The sequence below is a fragment of the Amblyomma mixtum genome, chromosome 4, assembly GCF_055824585.1.
Source record: "Amblyomma mixtum isolate Tamu chromosome 4, ASM5582458v1, whole genome shotgun sequence".
Taxonomy (NCBI): Eukaryota; Metazoa; Arthropoda; class Arachnida; order Ixodida; family Ixodidae; genus Amblyomma; species Amblyomma mixtum.
The window spans coordinates 21,155,176-21,181,074 of NC_143015.1; the positions used below are offsets into that span (position 1 = coordinate 21,155,176).

The 25,899-nt window shown below is 48.3% G+C and overlaps 1 protein-coding gene across 1 annotated transcript in view; it reads left to right on the forward strand.

Annotated features, from left to right (window-relative positions):
* LOC149345833 (uncharacterized) overlaps positions 1–25,899 on the forward strand; it is a 72,796-nt gene that overhangs the window by 31,938 nt on the left and 14,959 nt on the right. The window contains exons 3-5 of the mRNA XM_089585302.1: positions 7,170–8,146; positions 21,131–21,379; positions 23,199–23,420. Of these exons, the coding sequence (XP_089441428.1) occupies positions 7,170–8,146; positions 21,131–21,379; positions 23,199–23,420 (1,448 nt within the window). The remainder of the gene's footprint in view (positions 1–7,169; positions 8,147–21,130; positions 21,380–23,198; positions 23,421–25,899) is intronic.

Here is a 25,899-nt window from a genome sequence, read left to right on the forward strand (position 1 = left end):
CATTCGGAGGGGGGGGGCCACCCCCCGGCAGGGAATCTTCATCGGCGCCGCCGCTCCTGTTCGATGGCCGAGTGGCTGGGAGGACCGACCGAGAGCGGCTCGCGCCGTCGCGGGCCACGGCGGCGACATTGTGACGCGGCGGCCTGACCGCAATCGGCCGCCATTGTTGGCCAGTGCGCACTACCGACATCGCGTGTGCGCCGGACCCTTTCGGAGAACAAGGCGGCATGTCGCAACTGCTCGACAGTTTATCCTTTTGCGCTCTGCACCAAGCAGCGGCGGGGCATTTGTCCAGGCGGGACGGTGCAATAGATAACAGAAAAGTTGCTCAGGGGTGAGAGAGGACAGAAGCTGCCACCTGCGACATGCACTGGGGCCGTACTCCAATCGAATACTCTTTTCGCGTGTAGACGGGCGACATTGCTATGTTTTCAGGAAGCCCTGTAGCGCACACAACAGACAAACACAGTAGGGAGGATGGACACGGGGCAGACGCTTTGTCTCTTAATTTAGTTTGTGCGAGCATGTCAAGGGTATACATTGATTTGAATAAGTGCGCAAGAGAAGGGGAGGAGGAGTGAGTACACAGAGGAACAAATAAAATTGCAAATGGTGGGGTTTAACGTAGCCGCGCATGGGCTATTAAGAACGCCGTATGGACGGCTCCAGATCAATGTATACCATATGCACGGTTATTTAACGTCAGCTGATACGGCCGGAATCGAACCTGCTACCTTAAAATCAGCAGCCGAGACACTTCGGCCGGTTCGAGCGAACAAATAAGTGCAGCCATAAGAGAGAAACTATGCCCCTGTTACAGCTGATGTGGTAGTGGTGATTTCAAGGGATATTCTTGGTTGGTTTGGTTTACTGGGTTTAAAGCCCCAAAGAGGCTCAGGCTATGAGGGACGCCGTAGTGGAGGGCTCGTGAAATTTCGATCGCCTGGAGTTCATTAACGTGCACTGAAATCGTACAGTGAAACCAATAGCATTTCTCCTCCATCGAAATGCGGCCGGCGGACCCGGGATCAAACCCTCGTACTTCGGGTCACATGCCGAGCGCCATAACCAGTGAGCCACCGCGGCTGCTCGCATTGTTGATCCTCGTAAGCTACTGTTAACAGAAAGTACAGAAAAATTGAACACAATTAAACGACAGTAAGAAGTGTACCGGTCATTTCTTTTCTAATAGTGACTTAGTCTGTAATGTAAGTCACATGACCACAGATGGCATGCCAAGATGTTGTAGCACGACACAGTGTTGATGCGTGCATCCAAAGAAGCGCGTGAAACTTTCACGATTGTGCAGGCGGCAGGAGGTACGGCGCGTCGAGTGTTGCCTGTGATGTGCTTTGTGTGTGAAGACTGCATTGGTAGGCTGCCGTGTGCTCGCGTGCTGCCTTACAGTAAGTTTCTGAAAAGAATAAGCAGAGTCATCAACCTGCATTTGTTCCCTCGCCCACTCTGCCCGCTTCCGATCTCTCAATGTTATACCCATCATATTTCCTTCCATAGCTCGCTGCGTTGTCCTTAACTTAAGCTGAGCCCTCTTTGTCAGCCTCCGCGTTTCTGCCCCATAGGTGAGTACCGGTGCTGCACACATTTTTCTTGAAGGATATCGGCAAACAGAGTCTCATTATCTGGCATATATGGGTGCCGCATTTCATGGAATCTTTAAAAAGAACACCCACCAGAACTCACCTGAAGCGCCCGAGGTTTTCTGCGACCGCTTTTACGCACTTCAGTCTAGCCGTGTGTGCAGTGGGTAGCAAACGTGTAACCATTTTCCCCGAACAGGTTATTTTCGTCTCGTACGGGTGTCCAGCTACAAACTCAATTTGCACACTTGTCAATTAAAATTCCAATGTCTCCGACCTATTCTTTTGCACAGGAGCATGTAATCGAACAGATGCAAGTTATAAACACGAGTTTTGGCCCAACCTTGTTCTGTCTTGCCCATGGGCAACGATATGACGCCACTTGTACTGAAACGCACCCCCGAAGGGGACACTTATTGCTTTTCTGGACTTGCAGCTGTTTTTCCGTGCGGTCCTATATTTACCTGATGATAAATACAATTTTAATGATTTATTGACTTGTGTGGCTGTAACATCGCAAACCCACTCAGGCTATGAGAGACGCCTTAGTAGAGGGCGCCGGAAATTTCGACCCCCTGGGGTTCTTTAACGTGCGCTGACATCGCACAGTACACGGGCCTCTAGAATTTCGCCTCCGTCGTAATTCGACCGCCGCAGCCGCGATCGAAATGATAAAGGAAGGACTACTTTAAACCGCCAATAAAATGCTGCCTGCCGCGCTCACATAACAACAGCTCAACGTTGTCAAACGGCGGCCGCTTTGTTAGTAGCGTCGGGCATTTGACGCGCTACTGTGCGCTGGTCGTGCAGGTCACATTTGCAGACACGCTTCGTCTGTTGTAGGTATTCCCCTTCATTCGCAACACCGTCTGCAACGGCAGCGCTGTCGGAGGGGCTCGCACACAACGTCGGCCCAATGCCTCGTGATCAGCTGAGCGCTCTCGGCAATGTTTTTCCCCTTTTCGTCGTGTTATGCGTTGAAGCATAGATTTTAGTTTTAAAAAATACACCGGGAGCTCCTCGCATAGCTTCGCTAAGGCACTGGGAATTTTTCTGGCCCAAGAACTGGAAAAAAGAACTGGAAAGAACTGGAAAATGCGAAGGCTTCGCTCATACTGGAAAATTGCAGCGCAGCAGTAACAAGGACGAGACGAGAAGGACGAAAACACATACCACTCGCTCATATCAAAATAAGAAGGGAAACGAGAAATGACTTTAGAGCTCACATTTTGTTCGAAATATACGCAATTATAGGCAGAAGAAAAACGGGAAATGTTTTCGTGATCACAAAAAATAACAGGTTTCAAGTTATTTACTTAAGTGACAAATAGTAGATTGAGGCGTAAAAAATGAATAAGAAAATTTGCCTCTCCCGCACCCCTCCTGTATCGCGGGTGTAAGCCCAATAGTAATATAAAAGATTTGGCCCCTGGGCAGTTGAGATGAGAACGGCACCTTGGACAACACTAGCAGTGTCACTTGCGTTTTTCCACGGGCAGGGAATCGAATGTAGAGCTGCCATATCTCTCCGCGCGGCCTGCTTCCTCTCTTCGTGCCGTTCGGTGTCGGTGGGACAGCTTTTGAGGGGAGGACTGTGTTACGGCTCACGTTTTGCGGCGTCGTCTTCGGCGTTGTGAGAGAGAAATCCCCGCGGAAACAACCCAGGTGGGCCACGTAAGTCTCACGTGACCTTGTGACGTCATCACAACCTGCCCACCGGGTAGTGAGCAAACTGCCCACCGTCGCAGGTGGCAGTTCAACTAGTGACTGGTCGCGATAGACCGCTCCCCAACCACCACATCAACGCACCTGCCCTTGTGCAACGAAAAAGTATATCCCCTGGCCCTTCTTGGAAAAAATACAACCTTGTGGCATGCATCCTCCTGTTTCTTTCTTTGTTACATCATCATCATCATCATCATCAGCCTTACTACGCCCATTGCAAGGCAAAGGCCTCTCCCGTGTCTCTCCATCAATTAACCCTGTCCTTTGCCAGTTGCGGCCACCGTATCCTCGCAAACTTGTTAATCTCATCTGCCCACCTAACTTTCTGCCGTCCCCTGCTACGTTTGCTTTCTCTTGGAATCCACTCCGTTACCCTTAAGGACCAGCGGTTATCTTGCCTTCGCATTACATGCCCTGCCCAAGCCCACTTCTTCCTCTTGATTTCAACTAGGATATCATTAACGCGCGTTTGTTCTCTTACCCACTCCGGCCGCTTCCGATCTCTTAACGTTGCACCTATCATTTTTCTTTCCATAGCTCGCTGCGTTTTCCTTAACTTAAGCTGAACCCTCTTTGTTAGCCTCCACGTTTCTGCCCCATAGGTGAGTACCGGTAGGATACAGCTGTTGTATACTTTTCTCTTGAGGGATATTGGTAAACTGCCATTCATGATCTGAGATAACCTGCCATATTCGCTCCACCCCATTCTTATTCTTCTAGTTGCGTCTGTCTCATGATCTGGATCAGCTGTCACTACCTGCCCTAAATAGACATATTCTCTTACTACTTCCAGCACCTGGCTACCAACTGCGAACTGCTGTTCCCTTGCTAGGCTGTTGAACATTACTTTGGTTTTCTGCATGTTAATTTTTAGCCCCACCGTTCTGCTCTACCTGTCTGATTCATTGATCATATTTGCAGTTCATGTCCTGAATGACTTAGCAAGTCAATGTGATCAGCGAATCGCAAATTACTTAGGTATTCTCCATTAACTCTTATCCCCAACTGTTCCCATTTCAGGCCTCGGAATACCTCCTGTAAACAGGCAGTGAATAGCATAGGCGAGATCGAGTCTCCCTGCATGATAACTTTCCTTATTGGAATTTTGTTGCTGACTTTATGGAGAACTATGGTAGCTGTGCAATCGTTATAAATATCTTCCAATATTTTCACATAACACTCTTCTACGCCCTGATTCCGCAATGCCTCCATGACTGCTGAGGTTTCTACTGAGTCGAATGATTTCTCGTAATCAATGAACGCTATATAGAGAGGCTGGTTATATTCTGTGCTTGGGGGAAAAACACAGCGCACTCCTTAGACACGGACGAATAAAGGCAAGACGATACAGCGCTGACTTCAACTGATTATTTTATTGTGGAGCAACATATATACAGAATCGAGAAGTGGGCGGGAAGACATGGTTAACAGGTGCTGTGTTTGCACGTGACCGAGAGATAACAAACTAAAATAGAAAAGACACATGAGGGCAAGGGTGACCCTTGGAGGCAACAGAATGAAAACTAAACAAGATAAAAGACTAGTGGAGGGGCGATTAAGATGATGACGCTTAAAAGGATGACGCGAACAGGCAGTACAAGAGACAAAAAAACACTAGAAGATGACAAGTGAACAAAATGTATTAAAAGGCCAAAAAGACCATTAAAAATAGAAAAGAATTTTTAAAAGCGATAAAAGAACCGAAAGGGGTGTTAAAAGCAGGAGACATAAAGCAACCTTGTCCAAAAGGTAAAAAGGCTAACGGACGTATTTCGGAATCCTACACGTTAAAGTTGCTCTGTGCCTGGCTCAAATAGTCAAACTCACGTTTCGTTAGCGCTATCGAGGGTGTGCTAACACACTCTTCACATAGCTTTAGAATGTGGACGGCTTCTATAATTTCGCGTGTAGTTTGATGCGCATTTCTCGCGATGACCGAGCATTCGTGAAGGAAAGGCTCGCAGGAATCGGAGGGGCACTTTAAGCAGTGAACACCCAGGTTTTTCTTTACGGTGTTAGAAACATTATTTGAGTGCTCCATAAGACGCTCATTGAGGCAACGTCCGGTTTGCCCCACGTAGACCTTGCCACAGCTCAAGGCAACCTTGCGAGGTTGGTGTAGTTTATAAAATAAGTTTATAACGCTGGGAGCGGCGGGCCGAAACTTGGGTCCTGCCAGTACGCCATGCTAGGACGCCGCTGGGATAGAAGGCACGGTTCGCCGGGTCACCACTGTTGAGGATTTGCGGGGTCGCAGCGGAGCACCAGAACAAGATGACCAGCGTGGCAGGCTTCTAGTTCCGAACAGCCTGTGCCGGGCGTGCGCTCCGAGCACGCGCTGTCCATCTTTATTTTCCTCTAGCGCGCGCTGGTACCGCCGATCTCAGCGCCTGCGCTTTATAGCGTCGCCGGGCGCTATAGGGGCATAGAGTATGCCCCTTTTATTATTAATTTTGCAGTTTTTATCAATGAGCGATTAATAAAAGCACAAGAAAACACAACCACATGCCGCCGAAAGGATCCGAAACCACGACTTCCAAATTTTGCGTCCGCTGCTCTACCAGCTGAGCAGTGTGCATTCGAAACCCACCGATGTCATGTGTTTTTTTTTTCCTCTGCTTTTATTAATCATCCATTGATAAAACTACAAAGTTAAAAAAGGCATCTCCTATCCTCCTTGATTTCTCTGATTAATCGCTTCCGTCTTAGGTAGTGTTGTTAGGCTGTCATTCAGGCACCCCACGCCATTCTTATGGTCCGATCTCTGGTTCGGCAGCGCATTTTCCATAATCTTTAACAGTAAAGTTCACTTATACGCGCCGTCAGTCGACTTCCTTCTCTTTGTGTGGCGTCCATTGCCGCAGTGCCGCTCTCTGCTGTGCATGTTCACCAACCAGCCCAGCTGGCAACCCAGCTATAGAAATAGCAAGAAGAATACGAATGGGGTAGAGCGCATATGTCAGGTTCTCTCAGATCATGAATGGCCGTTTGCCATAATCCCCTCAAGAGAAAAGTATACAACAGCTGTATCTTACCGGTACTCACCTATGGGGCAGAAACGTGGAGGCTAACAAAGGGTTCAGCTTAAGTTAAGGACAACGCAGCGAGCCATGGAAAGAAAAAACGATAGTTGTGACGATAAGAGATCGGAAACGGAAAGACTGGGTGAGGGAAAAAACGCGGGTTGATGACATCCTAGTCAAAATCAAGAGGAAGAAATGGGCTAGGGCAGGGCATGTAATTCGAATGCAAGATAACCGCTGGTCCTTAAGGGTAATGGAGTGGATTCCAAGAGAAAGAAAGCATAGTAGGCGGCGGCAGAACGTTAGATGGGCGGATGAGTTATGAAGTTTGCTGGGATATGGTGCCTGCAGCTTGCAAAGGACAGGGTTGACTGGAGAGGCTTGTGAAAAGCCTTCGCCCTGCAGTGGGCTGATGATGATGATGAGGCACCAACTGCTTATATGCTGCTCAATTGAAGCGCTCGTGTTGTCGTGTTTGTTCCGTCCTCGTGTTTTTTCCGCGCTGTTTTACCATGGATTATAAAATACCCCACATCTATATACTGCAAAGCATTTAACATGGACAATGCAGGCTCCCTTACGATTCTCAGCTTGTGTTAGTTTAAGTGCAACTTCACGTGCTCAAGAGAAAACAGTGGGTAATTTTTTTATTCTTTACAGTGTTGTCATTTGCGGAAATTCATTCAGTGGCTACTAAAACTGGCCGTTTGTATCCTCCCATGTACGCTTCGCACTGCCAGAAGCGTGGCTGAGGAAAACTTTTCGCACAAGAAAGTTTTGGCCTCATTTTAAATGTCATACTTTCCGAAAATTGTTCTTACAGGCGATGCAAATTCCACGGGGAAGCCTGAAACCATCACCTACCGCATGACTGTCTTGGATAGCCTCCACAATGACACCGAGTTGTACAACACCACGTCGGGGAGCGTTATCATCGTGGGCCGCAACGCCAGGCAGCGATCCAAGTTCTTCGAACGAGACCCAACCCTTACGAACGCCGAGTCGAGGACGTCGGGCTTTCGCAAGGCAAAGATCATCAACGACGGCAGCTCGGTTGACGCTACGAGCGGCAGAAGCAACGGCTTTTCCGATCCAGTTCCCGAGTCCAGGATAGTGAACGACCCCGAAAGCTATTTCCCCATCAAGGGCTTCATTCCCATCATTGGCGTTCCCGAGAAGAAACCTGACCGCCTCCGTCCTGGCCCCCAACACTTTGTCCCCAGCGGCTTCTTCTCGACGGCGGCCAAGAACCGTCCCCCCGGCGGCCCCACCATGGTCGAGTACTCGCCCGCGGCGCCTCCGACGCCTGCCGGCCAGCCTGCCTACTTCCCGCGCAAGCCGCAGGGGCCTCCCAACGCCCTGCCTCCCATCGTTCGGCCCGAGAGGAAGGGCAACCCTTACAACGCGGAGAAGCACACCGCCTCCTCGACCATCAACCGCAGCGGTCCTCGGCCCGGCAAGCAGCTGGACGAAGGGCGAGGGCCGTTCGGCAACGCCCTGGGCGCGTCGTACGTGAGCGGCTCGGATCTGCCTCCCGAGTACCCGGCGGCCCCGGACTTTGGCGGCCAGGAGTGCGTGTGCGTGCCTTTCTACCTGTGCAAAGACGGCTACGTGGCGAGCCCCAGGTTGGACCAGGCCCCTTCGCCGCCCCCGTTCGGGGGATCCGGGCTGCTGATCCCCATCGACGAGCGAAGCAACGACCGGGTCGCCGACGACGCGCTCCTCCCGGGTTCTGAGAGAGCGGCCAACGAGAGCACACCGGCCGTCGAGTCTCGCATGAGGAGGGACGCCGAGAACAAGGTGAGAACGTGCCCTATTTCCTCGTGTTATGCACACTGCAGCATAGTAGTGGACATGTGCTGTCTTTGTCAAAGGTAACCAGGCTGCACGTTTTTCATCTCAGTCGTATATTAAAGCCATTATGACAGCCATCAAGCTCTAAATCTTTGTACGGTAAGAAGTACGACTGTCCTCACCTTCAAAGAACTTTTTGATCTTTAGTGAAGCCGTGAGGGCTCTACTATACGAATGAGAAGCAAACCATGGAGCCTCGTTACTTTTGACAAAGACTGTACCTCTAATTAGCTCTCCAAGAGATTTCTGCTCGCCCTCGCAATTTGTCATCGTCTGCACGCTTCCATATGTCGTCTACTTATGGACTCTCTTAAATCCGCAGCTTGCCTTTCCACGTGGCTCTTGAATCATGTTGTTTTTTAAAAATTGGCAGTAGCTTAGCTCTGCTATGCCAGGATATGCGTAGCGTGAGGTGAGGGCGAGGCAGAGCCGTATATTCCCGAAGGGAATATACGGCTCTGGGGCGAGGTGTCCACGTCTCGTTGGGCACCTAAACCAGAGGGAAGGCTCATAACTTCCCTCTTGGAACAGTGGACACCTCAACCGTGCTTTAAGCTAAATGGCGGTAGTGACATGTGTGCGCTGCATGCGCTGGCATTGACAACGTTGTGCCAGAAACGCGGCGATCAAGTCATAGGCAGTCGGCGTTCGTTGTGTATTGCCGCTGGCGTTGACCACATTTTACACTCCGACCATTTTAAGGAAAGGAAGGCGGGTGCGCGCGGCGAGGCACGCCAGCTGTGCGTAGTGACGTCACTTGCTCCTCGCGCATGCGCAGTATGGTCGTGCAAGAGAGCACGCGAAACGGTGAGACTGTGGGCAATGTAGCTCACGCTACAAAAATATCGTTTGCTGTGTAAAATTTCTTCCTTGCCGGGTGAGCCACGGCTCTCTTGCCCCTGAATCCTCCTCCGGTTACAGCGTCGAGAAATGCTTATGGGCCCAAGGCGGCGTCGATGTCGTGGGAGAGGCTATGCTACTCCGCAACTGCTCATGAGGAAAGGGAACTTGACTCATTTGTAGTACAAAACGTATATGCTTTCATTTAACGTATACGGCTACATTTCGGGCGCAGTTTTGGGTCACTTTAGGCGTGACGTTCGCCGCAGTCCCAGGAAGATGTTCTGCTGAATTTACCGCTACCCGCCGCGGTGGCTCAGTGGTAAGAAGCTCGTCTACCGAGCCGGAGTACCCGGGTTCGAACCCGACCGCGGCGGCCGCATTTCGATGGAGGCGAAACGCAGGAGGCGCTCGTGTGCTGTGCGGTGTCAGTGCACGTTAAAGAACCCCAGGTGGTCGAAATTATTCCGGAGACCTCCACTACGGCACCTCTTTCTCTCTTCCTTCTTTCACTCCCACCTTCCTCCCTTCCCTTACGGCGTGGTTCAGGTGTCCGCCGAGATGTGCGAGACAGATACTGCGCCATTTCCTTTCCTCAAAAACAAGACACTTTACCAATTTATCGATAATGACACCTAACGTCATTTTACGCTTAAAAAGAGGAAAGCAGATGTGACGTGAAAGCACGAGCTGATGAGCGTGTTGGTTTCAGAAGGGCGATGGTTCGGGCTAATGCGTAATTCACGTGAGTTCGCAGCGCTTGTGTTCTGTCTTGTCCCTGCTCTTTACGCTATGTAACGTCATGCGTATTGGTTTTGCGTGACGGTGGCGTAGCAGCGCAACCGCACATCGCATAAGGAAGAGAGCAGAGGGAAGAGAAGAAAGGAACACAACGCAACGCCAGTGCTCCGTTCCACCACGGTCAGTGAACAATAGAGAACTGTGGGAAATGAAATTCACTCACGTTTTTTTTTTTATTGGAAGAGGAATTTCATTGCCTCTAAAATTTCTCCTCCATCGAAACTCCGCCGCCGCTGCCGGGATGGGACCCGCATCCTTCGGGTCAGCAGCCGAGCGCCATAACCACTGAGCCGCCGCGCCGGCGGGGAAGAGAGAAAAAGATTCCGCAGTGGACGATTGGATACATTTGTTTCACGTCGGGTTATTTAGCGTGCACCGACATCGCACAGCACACAGGCGTCTTTTGCGTTTCACCTCCAACAAAACGAAGCCGTGACTTGATCTCTCATCTCAGCAGCTAAAAGCCACAACTAGTGAGACACAATAGCACACCTAGGTGAAAAAGCTTTAAACTGATTATACCGGCGACCTCATAACTGCGCGTGCTAATACAGACATGCACATAAAAATATGCGGTCCAATTCGTCTTCAAGAGAAGACGTAAGCATAAAGTTCACTGCAGGACTGGTAGTATGCTATTTGCACTTATTTATGAATACTGCAATCCCACAAGGGATTTTAGCAGGGTGGGTACATGAATACAAAAAAAAAAGTTACACGTCCAAATGTCAGAAGCTCAGGCAAAAACCCAGATATAAAAATCAGAATAATGAACAACCGCTCATCAGCAATAAATAGAGAAAATACGTAGCATAGGTGTCAAAAGTTCAGGAAGAAAGCTCAGACATAAAAGTAACAGTATTAAACAACCGCTCATCAGCAGAGAAAATAATACGTAGTGCAACTATTAAAACCAGTAAGTAACAAAAATATTTAGTCCTGATGAGCAAGTACAACGAGATGCAACAACAAAGCAAAAATTAGGAAAAACAGACTTCTAGTAAATGATGCCACATATTGCTGTAAAATTTCCTAGTTGGTAAGCCGATTCCAGTCCTTTACTGTTCTTGGGAAAAACGAATACTTGAAGCAACTGTTACGAGGGCTAAAAGGGGTAACGGTCAGATTATGTCACTGCCTCTTGTTGTAACCTGAATAAAAAGATATTATTTCACCAAGGTTAATCTTGAAATGTTCGTTTAAAAGTTGGTACACAAATTTCAGATGACAGATGTGATTCCTTTCGGTTAATTGTATCAAACCAGCCTTATGCAACAGGTTAATCACTGATGTACATCCATAACTAATGTAAACAAAACAGATTGCGTTCTTTTATTGTATTTTTTTTTCAATTTTATCGATATCTGTTTTCGTGACCGCATAATCTAGTATTGGGAGGACAATTGATTTGCAGGCTAGAAGCCGAACTTCGGAGGTGGAGAACTTCAGTGCACGCCTCAGAAAGAAAAGTTTATGGTTTGCATTGCTTGAAACCTGATTAATCCTCCTGGTCCAGTCAAGAGTGTTAGTGATCCATAGACCCAGATATCTGTAGTGTTCAGCAACGGGAAGAGCGTTATTGGAGGAAGAATAATTGAATATGACCGGATTTTTTATGCGTGTTATGCTTATGAAGACATTTTTTGAGAGTTGATAGGCATTTGCCAGGTGTCACACCATGCGGTAAGTTTTTGAAAAGCATCGTTTAGTATCAGCTGGTCTGTCTTATTTTTAATTTCTGAATTGATCACACGTCCGCATATAGTTTAAGGTGAACTAGAATGTCTTTTAATATGTCCTTAATATATATAGGGACCAAGAGTGGCCCAAGCACTGAACCCTGGGGAACAACACAGTCAACCGAAGCGATTTCATAGGAATGGTTACCAAACGATACATATTGTCGGCAGTTATTCAGGTGTGATTAAATCCACGTAAAGATTTTGTCATTCTTTACTGTGTTATGGATTTTGCAAAGCAACTTTTTATGAGAGACCATGTCAAAGTCTTTTGCGAAATCCATGAAACTGTCATCTCTTTGGTTTCCGTTATTGATATAGTTTGCAAAGTCGTGTGCAGTCTGGACTAATTGGGTGCATGTGGAATAGCCTCTTCTGAATCCGTGCTGAAAGTAGGGTAAAAAATTTATGCTTCTCTTGGAAGTCAGAAATGTGCGTAGGTATTATGTATTCCATTCTTTTGTAAGTGATGGATGTCAGTGAAATTGGGCGATAGTTAAAATACGCCGTTTTTTTTTTCGTTTTTAGGAGTGGGTCTCTAATCTAATCTCTGGCCGTCCTCTAATCATTTGGAGTCTGCCCATCCTTTAAAGGCCTGGAAAATCTCATGTATAATTACTTAGCTACCCTTTCCGAATACCTATGCAGGAGTGCGTTGGGTATGTCACGAGGCCCAGGGGACTTTTTACATACAGCTCCAGGAGCATTTTCAATATGCCTTGCTCACTGTTGAGATGGTCTGGCATTGGAGGCATACTTCGAAAGCAGGGGAACTGTCATCATCTTTAGTAAATACAGATTAAAAGTAATCATTAAATGCGATTTCGTTTTCGTCATAGGGTAGAGTCATTGATTTCAATTTCGAGAGAGATCCATCGGGACGTTTGAGCCGAAACTGAAGCAGTGTCAGCAGCAACCGCCTCTAGGCCACACTCGTGAATGTGAACCCACCTCCTGCGGTGTCTGTGTTCTTCTCGGTTCTTGTTGCACCTTTGTACTTCAGATGCACAATGTAACCGTGCCCGGTACGTTTATACAAGAAGTTCCAGCTGAGAAGTGGGAGAGATTTTCGACTAAACTTAAAGGTGAACATAGCGGCGTCTGCGGCTGAACCGAGACCTTGAGGTGCTTTCGCCAACCAGTTTGCCTGCATCGTGCTCTTATGTCGTTGTTGCTGCATTGTGTTCGTGCTGCTATTAAAATGTCATTCACCCTGTATCGGCCCAAAAAGGGCTAACAGTATAAATAAATATAAAAAGGCTTCAGGCTGTGTGCTCATAGCTATGAAATTAGGCTTATCACAATCGTGATTTTTCTGTGTCACAGAGATGATGAAACGGGAATGCACTATCGGTGACAAAAGTGTTATACTCCACGCGGCGGGACGGAGCAACGAAAAATGCGTTGCAACGCCATCTACACGCGGCATCTGCGATCGAGACAGCCAATGCGTGAACTTTATTATCAGTAGGCATGTCGCTTGGCTCGTTTCAATGTTTCGTGCTTTAGCGCGCCAAAATGCCGCAGTTTTCCGTTGCTCCGGCTCCCGCCGCGTGGAGTATACAACTTTTGTCCCCGATAGTACATTTAGCTGAAGTAAATGATGACCGCTGAATCCATCCAACTGCGTTGCTTCTCTTATAGTTTCCAGATAAAATATGAGAATTACGTTGAAATATCACATTATAACAGTTCAGCCGGGTGTATTAAAGAATAATTGAAATCACTGAAGGTGCAGATGTTGTTAGCAGGATTTAATTGAGTTGTCTTTGTTATACTGATAAGCACGTCAATAACAAAAGAATGACTAGAATCTGGGGGACGGTAACGGATAAGTATCAAAAATGCATTGGGCAGGTGTCCCAGACAGTTTCAAGATCTGAATCGGTGTTAACTATGAAGTGGTTGTTTTCTTCATTCCTATAGGAACAACCTCACCGCCTCTTTTAACAATGCGACCATGCCTGTTCATGCTGTGTGAACGTGCACCAGGAAACGCTTCATCATCACTGATGTTTTTTGATGATGTGATGATTTAGTGACGATAGGTGCTCTGCTTTCTTTCAGTCCTTACAAGATTACTTCGTACAGAAAGTCGTCGACTGTGGGTCCCCCTTTTATACATAAGTTTCTGTAATATCCCTCAAAAAGACCTCAAAATTTTGACTGTGAACAAGAAGGTCACAAGACTGTTCCGAGTGCGTAACTGTTTGACCGTTAGCTGTGGCGCGAGCGCGCAGAATTTTCCCCAGACGCGTACCGTTCTTTTCCTCGCGAAGTCAGAGCACAGGCTCTGAAACCGGACCTGGCCACGTCTGCAGTGATGCTATGAAAGGGACCCTCAGCACATTCTGAGGAGAGGACATAAACTCGCTTAATCGCTGCTTCCTGTTCCGTGAATGCCGGAGCCAAATAGTACACTTCTACACGCAGCAGGCAACCTACAATCCCGCGCAAGAGTTGGCGACCCCTTTCTGGCGACTGCTTCGTTAACGCGCCCACCTCCATTCCACGCCCTGGCGTCTGTCGGCTAAGAGGGAGTTTCGTCTCGCAGCCACCAGGGCCAGTCAGCCGCGTCGCTCTGGCCGATCGCGAAGCTCTGCCCCGCGCATCGGCGGTATCAGGTCGAGTCGTGGTGCCGCCGGAGATGTTCCAGCGTGCAGAAAGTGAGCAAAGCAAGGAAGAGATTCAAAATCTGACTACAGTCAACTCAGCTTCTAATAAGCGCATCAACAAAATTCTTGCTGGAGGATGTTCATGAAGCGTCGTTGTTTAACATCCCAGACATACCGCCATTTAACTGAAAGCCCCATTCACAGCGCCTTCAAACTCTGAACATAATTTCCTTAGTATGATCGCTTGCAACAGTGAGCCCGCAGGGGCATCTGCTATAAGCAGATGATGATGAGCAGTGCGCCACCACGGACCCGAGCATCCGCGCTTAGCCGCGCATGGCATCGCCGTGTCTGGGGAAAAGGGGACCCTGGTGGTTGAGCCGATGCCGAGCGTTTGAACCTTTAAGGCCCCTCGGCGGAGGCAACACACCACGCTTCTCGTAGACGGCACCACCGGCCTGACCCGACCGGGGGAAATCGGCAGTCGCCTTTTCCTGTCATCCCCTCCATCCCTCACTTTCCTAACTTCTATCTCACGACTCTCCTGTCTCCTATTCACTTCTTGTTTTTTCTTGTTTTCTGGCGGTGAGGGTGACCCTTGTGTGACCAGCTGTCCTGAGTTGCGCCATATTTGGTCATAGTTTGGGTGTACAACTAGCGTGGGCAGGGCTTGCTTGAAAGTCCCTGCCCGTCCCCTACTAGGGCTCCATGGTGGGTGGCTGGCACTGTGGCCGGAAAACTCAACTTTTTTTATGGTTCGCCCTTTCCAAACATGATCGCTCTCTCAGAAAACGGCGAAACGAAGCCGGAGACTTTCTCCAGAAAAAAAAGGGTAGCATTCCCCAATTTTCATGTAATCCATAGCGAAGCAGAAGAAGAAAAAGCAAAACTTATATCCCTATTCCTAGTCTCAAAGTGATTCACAGATGTCTTGGACCTTGGTTATAAGGTATCAAAACTGACCAGCGGTGACCTGTTGCTCGAAATGCCTAACAATGTACAGCATTGAAAATTCGCAAGCATTGTATCCATAGAGGGCGTTCCTCTCTCCGTGACTCCCTACCGATCTCTAAATACATTTCGAGGAGTCATCTCTGAAATCTATCTTGTCCACCTTTCTTAGAAAGAAATACTTGAAGGACTTACTGACAAAGGTGTCAAAAATGCTCACCACATCAAGATGGTTTGGTTTATGGTTTATGGAGTTTAACGTCCCAAAGCGACTCGGCCCATGAGGGACGCCGTAGTGAAGGGCTTCGGAAATTTCGACCACCTGGGGTTCTTTAACGTGCACTGACATCGCACAGTACACGGGCCTCTAGAATTTCTCCTTCAAAGAAATTCCACATCAAGATCAGGAAAGTTAACAAGCGAATAGATACGAAACATCTGATCCTGACATTCAGCGCAAGCACATCGCCTGAAATCATTGAAGTGGGCTACGTGAAAACAAATGTAAAACTATATATACCCAACCCCCGCAGATGTTTCAATGGTCTGAGGTTTGGCCACGGCTAACAGAGTTGCCGCTGTCGCAAAACTAGCGCGAAATGCGCTTCGAAAGACCACCATTCTGAGGAATGTGACGCAGCATTATGGTGCGCTAACCGCGAAGGAGACCACGCTGCGTACTCCAGGGCGTGTCCGTCCTGGAAAAAGGAGGAAGAAATAATCGCCATAAAGACCAAGAAAAACATCAAATTTAAACAAGCGAGAAGGCGATTTGCTCTTGCCAACACGTTCTTCTTCAAAGCAAAGCCCAACTTCGCAGATGAGTGCGCAGGGGCGGTGCACCACACAGCAATCCGGCACCTGCCGAAACCACTTTCGCCGAGCGTATAGAAGGGCCATCCACGCCCCAGGCAGGGACAGCGAAAGCTGACCTGCCATCGCCAAAGCAGGAAGCGCCGGTACGTGGGCCGACAACCCACAGTCCCTTAGTCGGGGGAGCCCTGAAACCCACCTCTGGTGAAGGCACCTCTGGTGAGGTGATGTATTTAACTCCCAGTCCGCCCGCTTTTCAGCAGTGGTAAAGCTCCCTTGAGCAAAAAAAAAAAGACAGAGGCTTGATAACGGTCCCAGAATATTAGTATACCCCCACTCATTCCCACCCAAACACATAAACAGGACTTTTTTAATTCACTGGAACTGTAGAGGACTGGTGGGTAATTACTTTATTTATTTATTTATTTATTTATTTATTTTCTTTCTTTATTTATTTATCTATTTATTTATCACAATACCCACAGTGCCCGTGGACATTAGAGCGCGCGGGGAGAAGGAAAGAAAGGAAAACAAAATATATCGCAGGTAACAACGTATCATGCACATCGTCAGTACAATCAAAACATCATGCATGCATGCGTCACATAAAATATTTTAGGGTGAATGCCGCCTGTATCTTTGTCTTCAGAAAAACAATCTTGGTCCACAACATCGTAAAACGTTCCGACGCGATCGTGAGCAGGCAAATAGACTCTCGGGAGGCGTCGCATTTGCCGTTCAAAGCTCCGCCCCTGCTCAAGAAATCAATCAAACTCAAAACAAAACTTGAAGTGGCTGCGGTCAGCATCCTCAGGTATAAATAACGAGCTGTTCTGTATACCTTCCTCCAAATTTCACATTAACAGTAAATGATCAAGAAGACCTGATCGATGAACTTCCAGAGCCATGTGTGGTAGTTGGGGATTTTAACGCCCACTCCCTTTTTTGGGGAAGCAAACGGTTTCACTTACTCTCCCGTCATTTTTGACGGGTGCGAATAAAAGTTTTCTTTCTCTCTCTCTCTCTTTCTATGGGCCAAATAATCGAAGATTATATCCTCAGAAAGAACGTACACCTTTAAATAGGGAAAAGGCCGTATATTGTTGCCCAAGCTTGGGAAAAATGAGCTTCCTCGATCTACCTTTCGTATCATCATCTGTTAACGATTTAGAATGGGATGTTCTAAATGACGCCCGAGAAGTGATCACCTGCCCGCTGTCACCAGGTTGCCATCCTCCACTCGTATCATCCCCACAAAACCGCGTCGCTGCAAAATTCACCTCGCCGACTGGTCACTTCGTAGAGCAAATGCCACTCTGGGAAAAGAGTTTTGTGAAGAGGTCACCGTTGACGAAATTAATGAAAGGATTACTACATGCATAATTTCAGCCGCGACACTGGCTGTACCAGAAACAGCAGGACCCGTATAGAAGAAACACAAATTATGGTGGACACAGGAGTGCACTCTAGCAAAAAAAAAGCAGCAGAACAAAGCCTGGGCAGCTCTTCATCGTATCATACTACAGAGAACTTACTTATCTTTAAGAAGGCTAAGGCTAGAGCGCGGTACATTCGAAGAAATGCAGAAAAAACTTTCTCGCAGCAATATGTGTCCTCTGCAAACAGCTCAGTACCCTCAAGGAAATGTGGGAACAAGTTCGCAAATTCACTCTTGGCCATATCCTTTTGCATTTCCGTTGTTGACAACAATCGGCGCACAAATATCATTAGAAGAACAGGTCAACGTTTTGGGGGAGCATTTTTCTGAAGTTTCAAGTTCGTCCACCTACACAAGCACATTCCAAAAGTATAAAACATAAAAGCAAAATCTTCCCTCTGGAGCAGGCGTGCATGAGGATTGCAACCAGCTTATTCTCCGAGTATTATCAGTATTATGCCCCGGTAAAAAGGCAGCACCAGGCCCTGATAATGTCCATTTCACTATGCTTGCCCATCTCTCCGAGGCTGCCGTAGAGGCACTACTGAAATTCCTTAATTAATAAAGTACGGATACCCGGGAAAATACCCGGGAATTGGAAAAAAGCAGTCAGAGTACCTTTTCTAAAACCCGGAAAACCACCAACAAGTCATAGCAGTTACAGGCCGATAGCCTTACCAGCTGTGTTGGAAAATCATTGGAAAGTGTTGTGGACATTAGATTAACCTTCGTACATGAATCCCGGCGTCTGCTAGACATACATCTGCGAGAATATAAAATGGCATGCTCAACTACTGATCACCTTGTCCGCCTAGAAAACACCATCCGGGAGGCGTTCATCCACGAACAGCACTCTATCGGTGTCTTCTTGGACCTGGAGAAGGCCTGTGATACCACGTGGAAGTTCGGCATCCTCCGTGACCTAGCAGAGCTAGGTATCCGTGGCAGGATGCCGAACTGCTTGAACGACTTCCTGGCTAAGCGCACATTCCGAGTCCGCCTAGGAGCAACTCCATTCACGACTTTCACCGAAGAGAACGGCGGCAGGGGTGTATTCTAAGCACGACAATGTTCATTGTCAGAATGGTTTCTTTAGCTGAAATAAGCCCCAAGTCCACAATGTATTCCGTCTGTGTTGGCTTACAAATATCCACCTTTGAAAGAAAGCATATCCACCGTTGAAAGAAAAAGAAAAATGACATTAAATAAAGTGACTGCCTGGGAAGACGGAAATGGATTTAAATTTTCCCCTCAAAAAACAGTAGCTGTTATGTTCTCATTGCGACGGGGCCTAAAGATCGATCTTAATTTATTATTGAAGCAAACCATACTACAAATTAAAAACGAACATAAATTTTTAGCCATGACTTTTCACAACAAACTCAGCTTTCTACACACATAAACAACCTTAAAAAGAAAGCTTCTCAAGCCCTTAATGTCCCAAAAGTGCTCTAACGAGAAAGAGGAGAGAAACTTTAATAAACACAGGAGAGGTCTGCCTGGATCTAAGCCTAGGATGCTACTCCAGGTGCTCTCACGAAAGCGGTGGGGGTCCGATATAGCATCTGTCGCTCTCTGGTACGCTCTAAGCTAGACTATGGGCACACAGTGTATGGTTCAGCATGAGCATCCTGCTTGAAACGATAGATCCTGGGCCGCCGCGGTGGCTCAGTGGTTATGGCGCTCGACTGCTGACCCGAAAGACGCGGGTTTGATCCCAGCCGCGGCAGTCGAATTTCGATGGAGGCGAAATTCTAGAGGCCCGTGTACTGTGCGATGTCAGTGCACGTTAAAGAAACCAGGTGGTCGAAATTTCCGGAACCCTCCACTACGGCGTCCCTCATAGCCTGAGTCGCTTTGGGACGTTAAACCCCCATAAACCATAAACCGATAGATCCTGCTCATAATCTTGGTCTGCGCCTATCATTCGGAGCATACAGTACATCCCGGTAGCCAGCCGTTACGTTGAATCTAATGATCCCGCTCTATGGTGATCGAAGAACCGCTCCAACATGCACGCAGGTCCTAAAAATCCGGTCTCTCCCGAAACATCTTTGCCACCCCACTGTCACCAAGTGCCCATACAAAAGGTTATTCGACAACAAACCACATCTTATCAGGCCATTGATACTGGGCTTCAAAATGAAATGCGAACCAGATGCTGCACCAGATGCTTTACCTAACATTGCACCGAGATAAGACTATTTGCCGCCTTGGTACAGCCTCTCTGTAGTATGTTGATGACTGACAAATAGCGTGCACTTCTTCCAGCTTATATGCCTGTGGAAGACAAGTACAAATGACATTAAAGGAATTAAAAATTAAATTAAACAATCGTCATACGACTGACACAGTGCGCATCGGTTTTTACTGCCGAGTGTTATGCCATCTCTGTGGCTGCGGCGCAAATAGTAAAAGAGAATATCGAAAACAGCATCATCTACACTGATTTCCTGACTGTGCTCACAGCACTATACTCTAAGAATGCTGCTGGACCCTTAACTTGAATTATCATTCGCTATATAGTTAAATTGAGCACACAAAAACATCGCATTAAGTTCTGCTGGATCCCTAGCCGTGTCCAAATTGTGGGTAATGAAAAAGCAGATGCATGCGCAGCTCAGTCACGATTTGGTCAAATAACACACGTGAACATACCGCACAGAGATTGTTTTGAAATTAATTTACAGTAAACTGAGAAATATGTGGCAGGCTACTTTGCAGGAGCAAGTAAATAGTAAACTGCATTCTGTAAAGCCCATTTTAGGCGAATGGAAACCATGTAGACATCAAGACATTCTAACCTTGTGCTTGGCGCTTTGTAGCCTTTGTTGCTATCGCGCCATATAATCCCATATAACTAACTTGCAGCAGTGAACATTAACCGAAACGTTTGTTTAAAAACGCTGGTTACCGCTCACGAACTCAAACTTGAACCCCTGTGTGAACACTGGAACACGAACCACATGTGCAAGCTGAGAAGTTGGAAGCTGGGTTTCCTCCGAAAGGGTAGAGCAGTGTTTGCGGAATCTCTTCCAGGCGCCCAAATCCGGGTGCTGGACGCCTTGTCGGGCGGAGGGTTTCGACCAACCACCTCTCGCAGCCGAGGCGGACACCACTCCCGTGACCTGACATCCCGAACGGCGCGATCTCTCCACTTTGCCGAATGCCAACCGAGGCAGGTGGAAGGCGGCGCTGAGGGACTCTGAAAATTTAATAGGGGAGGTGAAGTCAGCCACCGCCTTATTCAAAGGGCACGAAATCCATACTTGAGCAAGGTGTGTTGCTGGGCGAGTTGGTTGTGGTAACCCCTTTGCCAAAAGTAACCGAGCAACAGGTTTTTGCTTCTCAACCGTATTATGGAGCCTTTACGGCACCCCTAAAGCCCGGAAGGTGTCAGAACCTGAGGACAAGGGTTCACCTTACTTTGCACACATTCGGCGATTAAGGGCTGCCGTAGGTGCTTCGCTACGACGCTTAGAAACAAACCATAGTTGCCGGGTTATTTTTGGCAAAGTCTGTACATCTTGTGAAAAACGGCGCTTGCAGACAAAGGACCAGAACGAGGACATACAACAGCGCTTACTAACAACTTTATGGTTGTTAGTAAAGTTGTTAGTCAGAGCAGTTGTGTGTCCGTCTCATTCTGGTTCTTTGTCTGCAAGCGCTAGTTTTCGCAACAAAACCATACGTTGCTGCGAAAGCTGACGGCGCTTTTTTCTTTCCCGTACAGACGGAGGCGCCGGCGTACGCGACGGACATCATGCAGCGCATGCTGGGTGGCAGCAGCAGCTTCAACCCGTGCGGGATGCTGCGCACGTGCTGCAAGCTGCCGGAGTCGCCGCACCGCGGGGGCCCCGTCTTCCGACCGCAGCAGCCGGGGGGCCCCGTGCCACCCGAGATCTTGGAACAGCTGTTCCCCAAGAAGCCCGCCTTCGGACCGCACCGCAGGCCGCCGCAGGCCATCCACCACCACCCCATCGTGAGTGACTCCTCCTGGGCTGTGCCTGTCAGCGAAACGATCGTATCCTAGGGTTAAATCGAAAATGAACACGCAACGCGAAGAGAAGGTAAAGGAGAGGAGGCTAGCGCAGCAGCGAGCGGCAGAGTCCGGATACCATTAAGAAAGATGAGGACCCATAGCGCACATAATTGAAGGGACACAACATGAGCATTAAACTTCCACTGAACGATCTTTATTTGGCGCGGACAGCCTTATGAAGATCACGTAAAGTACAGATATAGATGACTAACTACGATTATCTTGTCAAGTTCGTGATATGTCAAGGAATGAGAAAAAACACAATGCCAGCCACCAATCAGTGAGCACGTTTCACACTATCGCCCGCTGCCTTGAATCTAAGAAGGCTAAGTCTTTCCTTGGTAATGACACCGAAGGATCACTAACACAATTTTCCAATCCCTCTTTTTCCATCGCTCCAAGGCTCTTTGCATCTGCGATCTCTGCCGCCTGTCCGAATTAATCAAATGTGCGGCGGGCAAATTCTTCTCAATTACCGTGCAATAGACGAGCAGATGTTATAGCATTAGAGTTGGCGTAACACCAAAACCCCGGCGATGTATGAAAACTATCGCACACTATAGTAGGATGCAACTTAAAGAAACAGCAATTGCTGACTCTGGCCCGCGGTCCGCGGCGTCGTGTATTACACCGCTGGCCAATCGCTGTATTACTTCGGTGGCCGAGAAAAGAGAGTTCAATTTTTGATTGATGTGGAACGGGGTATCAATCTGCGATGAACCAGAGGAAGTAGGGCTGTTCTCTCTCTCTCATTTGCCGTACTTGGTTGCCATGAATGGCATTTCCAAGTCTTTTTCACGGCACTGTTGCTTTTAAGGACATTTGCAGTTATCCCAGAACACGAACCGGCATGGAAGCAGAATGCACAACCAGGGCATGTCAAGTGCAGACACAACAACCGGACATCATGGGCGAATAGGACAGCGGCCACGAGATCAGCCACTAACTAGAACAGAAAGACTAGCCTGCAAAGAACCGAGCAGACGCCATTTCGGCATGCTCTCAGCGAACGGCCGCAAAGTGCTGGAGCGTACCCAACACTTGTAACATTTGTAGACAAATGCATTTTTGAACGAGAAAGCGTTTATGAGCACAGTTTTTTCCTATATTGTATGATTTCCCTATAACAGTCAATATATCCGCAGATCTCTCGTCGGCAGACTTGAATTTTTTTTGCTATTCATGTTTTCGCTGTCGTCAAAAGCGGTCCATCAAAGGCGCTCTGTCTCGTCTTTCTTTCTTCTCCTCTGTCTGTGTGTGTGTGTGTGTGTGTGTGTGTGTGTGTGTGTGTGTGTGTATGGTTTGGCGCCTTTGATTTTAATGATGAATAACTACCAACTAGCCCAACAACAAGTTCTTCTAAAAGCGGTCCACATTGGGTTTTCTTTGGCGGTCTTAGCTGCTCGATGCGAGCGATGAAAACACTGTAGAAGAAATAATTTGGTACATATCGGAACAATAGACCATTACATTCATTATTCCTATACCAGTACCTTACTGTTTTCCAATATCCAATATTTTTGTCCAAGAATGTTGGAGATGCTACGCCCACAATAGATTTTCACAGCGGCGGTGTTTCGAGGTGTCGCTGCTGACAGTTCCCGGCGTCTGCAGACAACGATGAGTCCTTGTCACTGGCGTTTTCAGCAGTCAGCGCGCGATGAAGTTGGTGAAGTAAAAATCTGCGATGCTCTGGGCTCAGCTGGGCAGACCCGCGAAGATTCAGTGGCGAGCATTAAGTGTCGGCGTGCACACGCAGCGCAAGCCCGTGAGGCGGCCCCCGGTGCCCGTGGACGCGACGCTGCCCTTCCCGGCGCCCTCGGTGGGGGTGCTGGGGCCCGTGTTCCCGCAGCCGCAGCCGCAGCTGCCCGAAGCCCCGTACCCGACGTGCGGAGCCCGCAACGCGTTCGGCATCCACGGACGAGTCAAGAACCTGCACTACCCGGAGAGCGGCGCCGATTTCGCCGAGTTCCCGTGGCACGTGAGTAGCGGTGGCGGGGACAGCGCAGTCGGTGAATCGGTTTCGTTTATGGGGCTCAACGTCCCAAAGCGACTCAGGCTATGAGAGACGCCGTAGTGCAGGGCTGCGAAAATCTCGACCACCTGGGGTTCTATAACGTGCACTGACATCGCACAGTACACGGGCCTCTAGAATTTCGCCTCGATCGAAATTCGGCCGCCGCGGCCGGGATCGAACCCGCTTCTATCGGGTCAGCAGCCGAGCACCATAACCACTGAGCCACCGCGGCGGCTACAATCGGTAAATCGGTTTCACTACAGCACAAAATGAGAAGAGAGACAACTGGTACATAGTAAATGCAACATCACTGGCACGACAGGTGATATTAAAATGACAACAAATATCTGTTTTCATCTATACATAGTGCTGGAGGATAAAAGGACGCTTGGCTCTTTTGCAGCAGGCGGTGGCAGTGTACGGCTTACTTTGTCTAATGCGCACTGGCAGCCTCATGAAACGACGCCGAGAAAAGATGAGACAAAAAGAAGCAATTCGTAAATTATCAGATAGCGTAAAACCGCACTGTAGGTACGCTGCATGATTGAGTACTATCTACTGAACGATAACTCATAAAGCATGCTCTCGGAAAGCAGGGCTGTCATGCAGGGTTCCCCGAGGAACCACATAAGGGAAACGCTGTAAAAAAATTGTCGTCGTGCCATATTTTCAGAAGCTCTCGCACTCCCTAAAATGCATTGGCTATAACGTGGCCATAATGTGATTAGGAACTGATTAGGAACAGTCGGGGATAAGAGTTAACGGAGAATACCTAACTAATTTGCGATTCGCTGATGACATTGCCTTGGGCTCTCAGGCACTCAGGACATGAACTGCAAAGCATGATCAATGAGTTGGGCAGGCAGAGCTGAACGGTTGCAATAAAAATTATCATGCAGAAAACCTAAGTAATATTCAACAGTCTAGCAAGGGAACAGCAGTTCGCAGTTGGTGGCGAGGTGCTGGAAGTAGTAAGAGAATATGTCTACTTAGGGAGGTAGTGACCGCTTATGCTGATCATGAGAGGTAAGTAACTAGAAGGATAAGAACGGGGTGGAGCGCATATGGCAGGTTCTCTCAGATCATGAATGGCAGTTTACCAATATCCCTCAATGGAAAAGTCTACAACAGGTGTATCTTACCAGTACTCACCTATGGGACAGAAACGTGGAGGCTAACGGAAAGGTTCATTTTAAGTTAACGGAACGCAGGAAGCTACGGAAATAACAATATAGGTGTGACGTTAAGAGACCGGTAGCGGGCAGAGTGCGAGAGGGAACAAACGCTGGTTAAGGACATCTTAGTCGAGATCAAGAGGAATCTGTCAGGATTGCACCATCATCGCAAAGAGCAACTGCCAACTGACGCGCGAAATCATCGAGGCAGAGTCGAGTGGATTCCAAGAGAAGGCAAGCGTAGCAGGGAGCGGCAGGAAGTTAGGTGGGCGGATGGTGTTAAGAAGTTTGCGGGGACACGGTGACCGCAAGTGGCAAAGGACAGGGTTAATTGGAGAGACATGGGAGAGGCCTCTGCCCTGCAGTGGGTGTAGTCAGGGTGATGATGATAAGGTAGAAGGGTATTTAGCGCAAACAAAGAGACGGACAAGTGAGACTCAACACACACACACGCTACCTGTCAGCTGGCTTTAATGGCGGAAGGCCACACCTTATATAGGCCGAAGGGTCAGGATAGAAATGATGACAACAACAATAACAGAAAAGCAGGGGTTGTGAAAGAGCCATCAAATCAAGAACGCATGAGCGGGTAGGCAAGCGTATCACACTTTTGTTTATCTTCCCACCGAATCAACAGGCAGCTGCATTAAGAAAGTCCATCTCAGCTTGGAAGAGAAATAAAGACGGTTCGATGATGCAGTCGCTGCCAAGTTAGTTATGTGGTAGGCTGAGAGTCAAATCCGGGCTGTCCTGTCTTGGCTGGTGATGATTATGATGAAAAGGTCGGCCTCAGCGGTACCCTGAACATCCGATGGTGTGCGATGTTTCTGTTGGTAGAGAGTGGCCAGTGCTACCGAGCATGACGCTCAGACACAATGTTATACTAAAAAGAACACCTATTCATGCGCCTTTTGTGCGAAAAATGCCGTCACTTGGATGTCGCTTAGACCTTCGGTCCGGTCTTCCTGTCTGACCGTCGTTTACCCTCGCTCTACAATAGACCAGCGGTTGCGCAATGCCGCCACCGCCGCTGCGATGCACTCTGGCAGTTGTGGTACTCCGGCCAGCGGCCGCGTCGGCGCGGTGCGTGGCGCACGCACGAGCACAGTCCTGTTTGCGTCGCCACACGACGTTTCTGTGCATGAATGCTGGTTCTTTGAAAACAGAGCGCAGAAAAGACACGGACGCCACAGAGGTGGACGGGGCGGGCGCTTCTTTCTCGTCCGCGTCTTTTTTTCGCGCTACGTCTTCAAAGAACTGCTACCAAC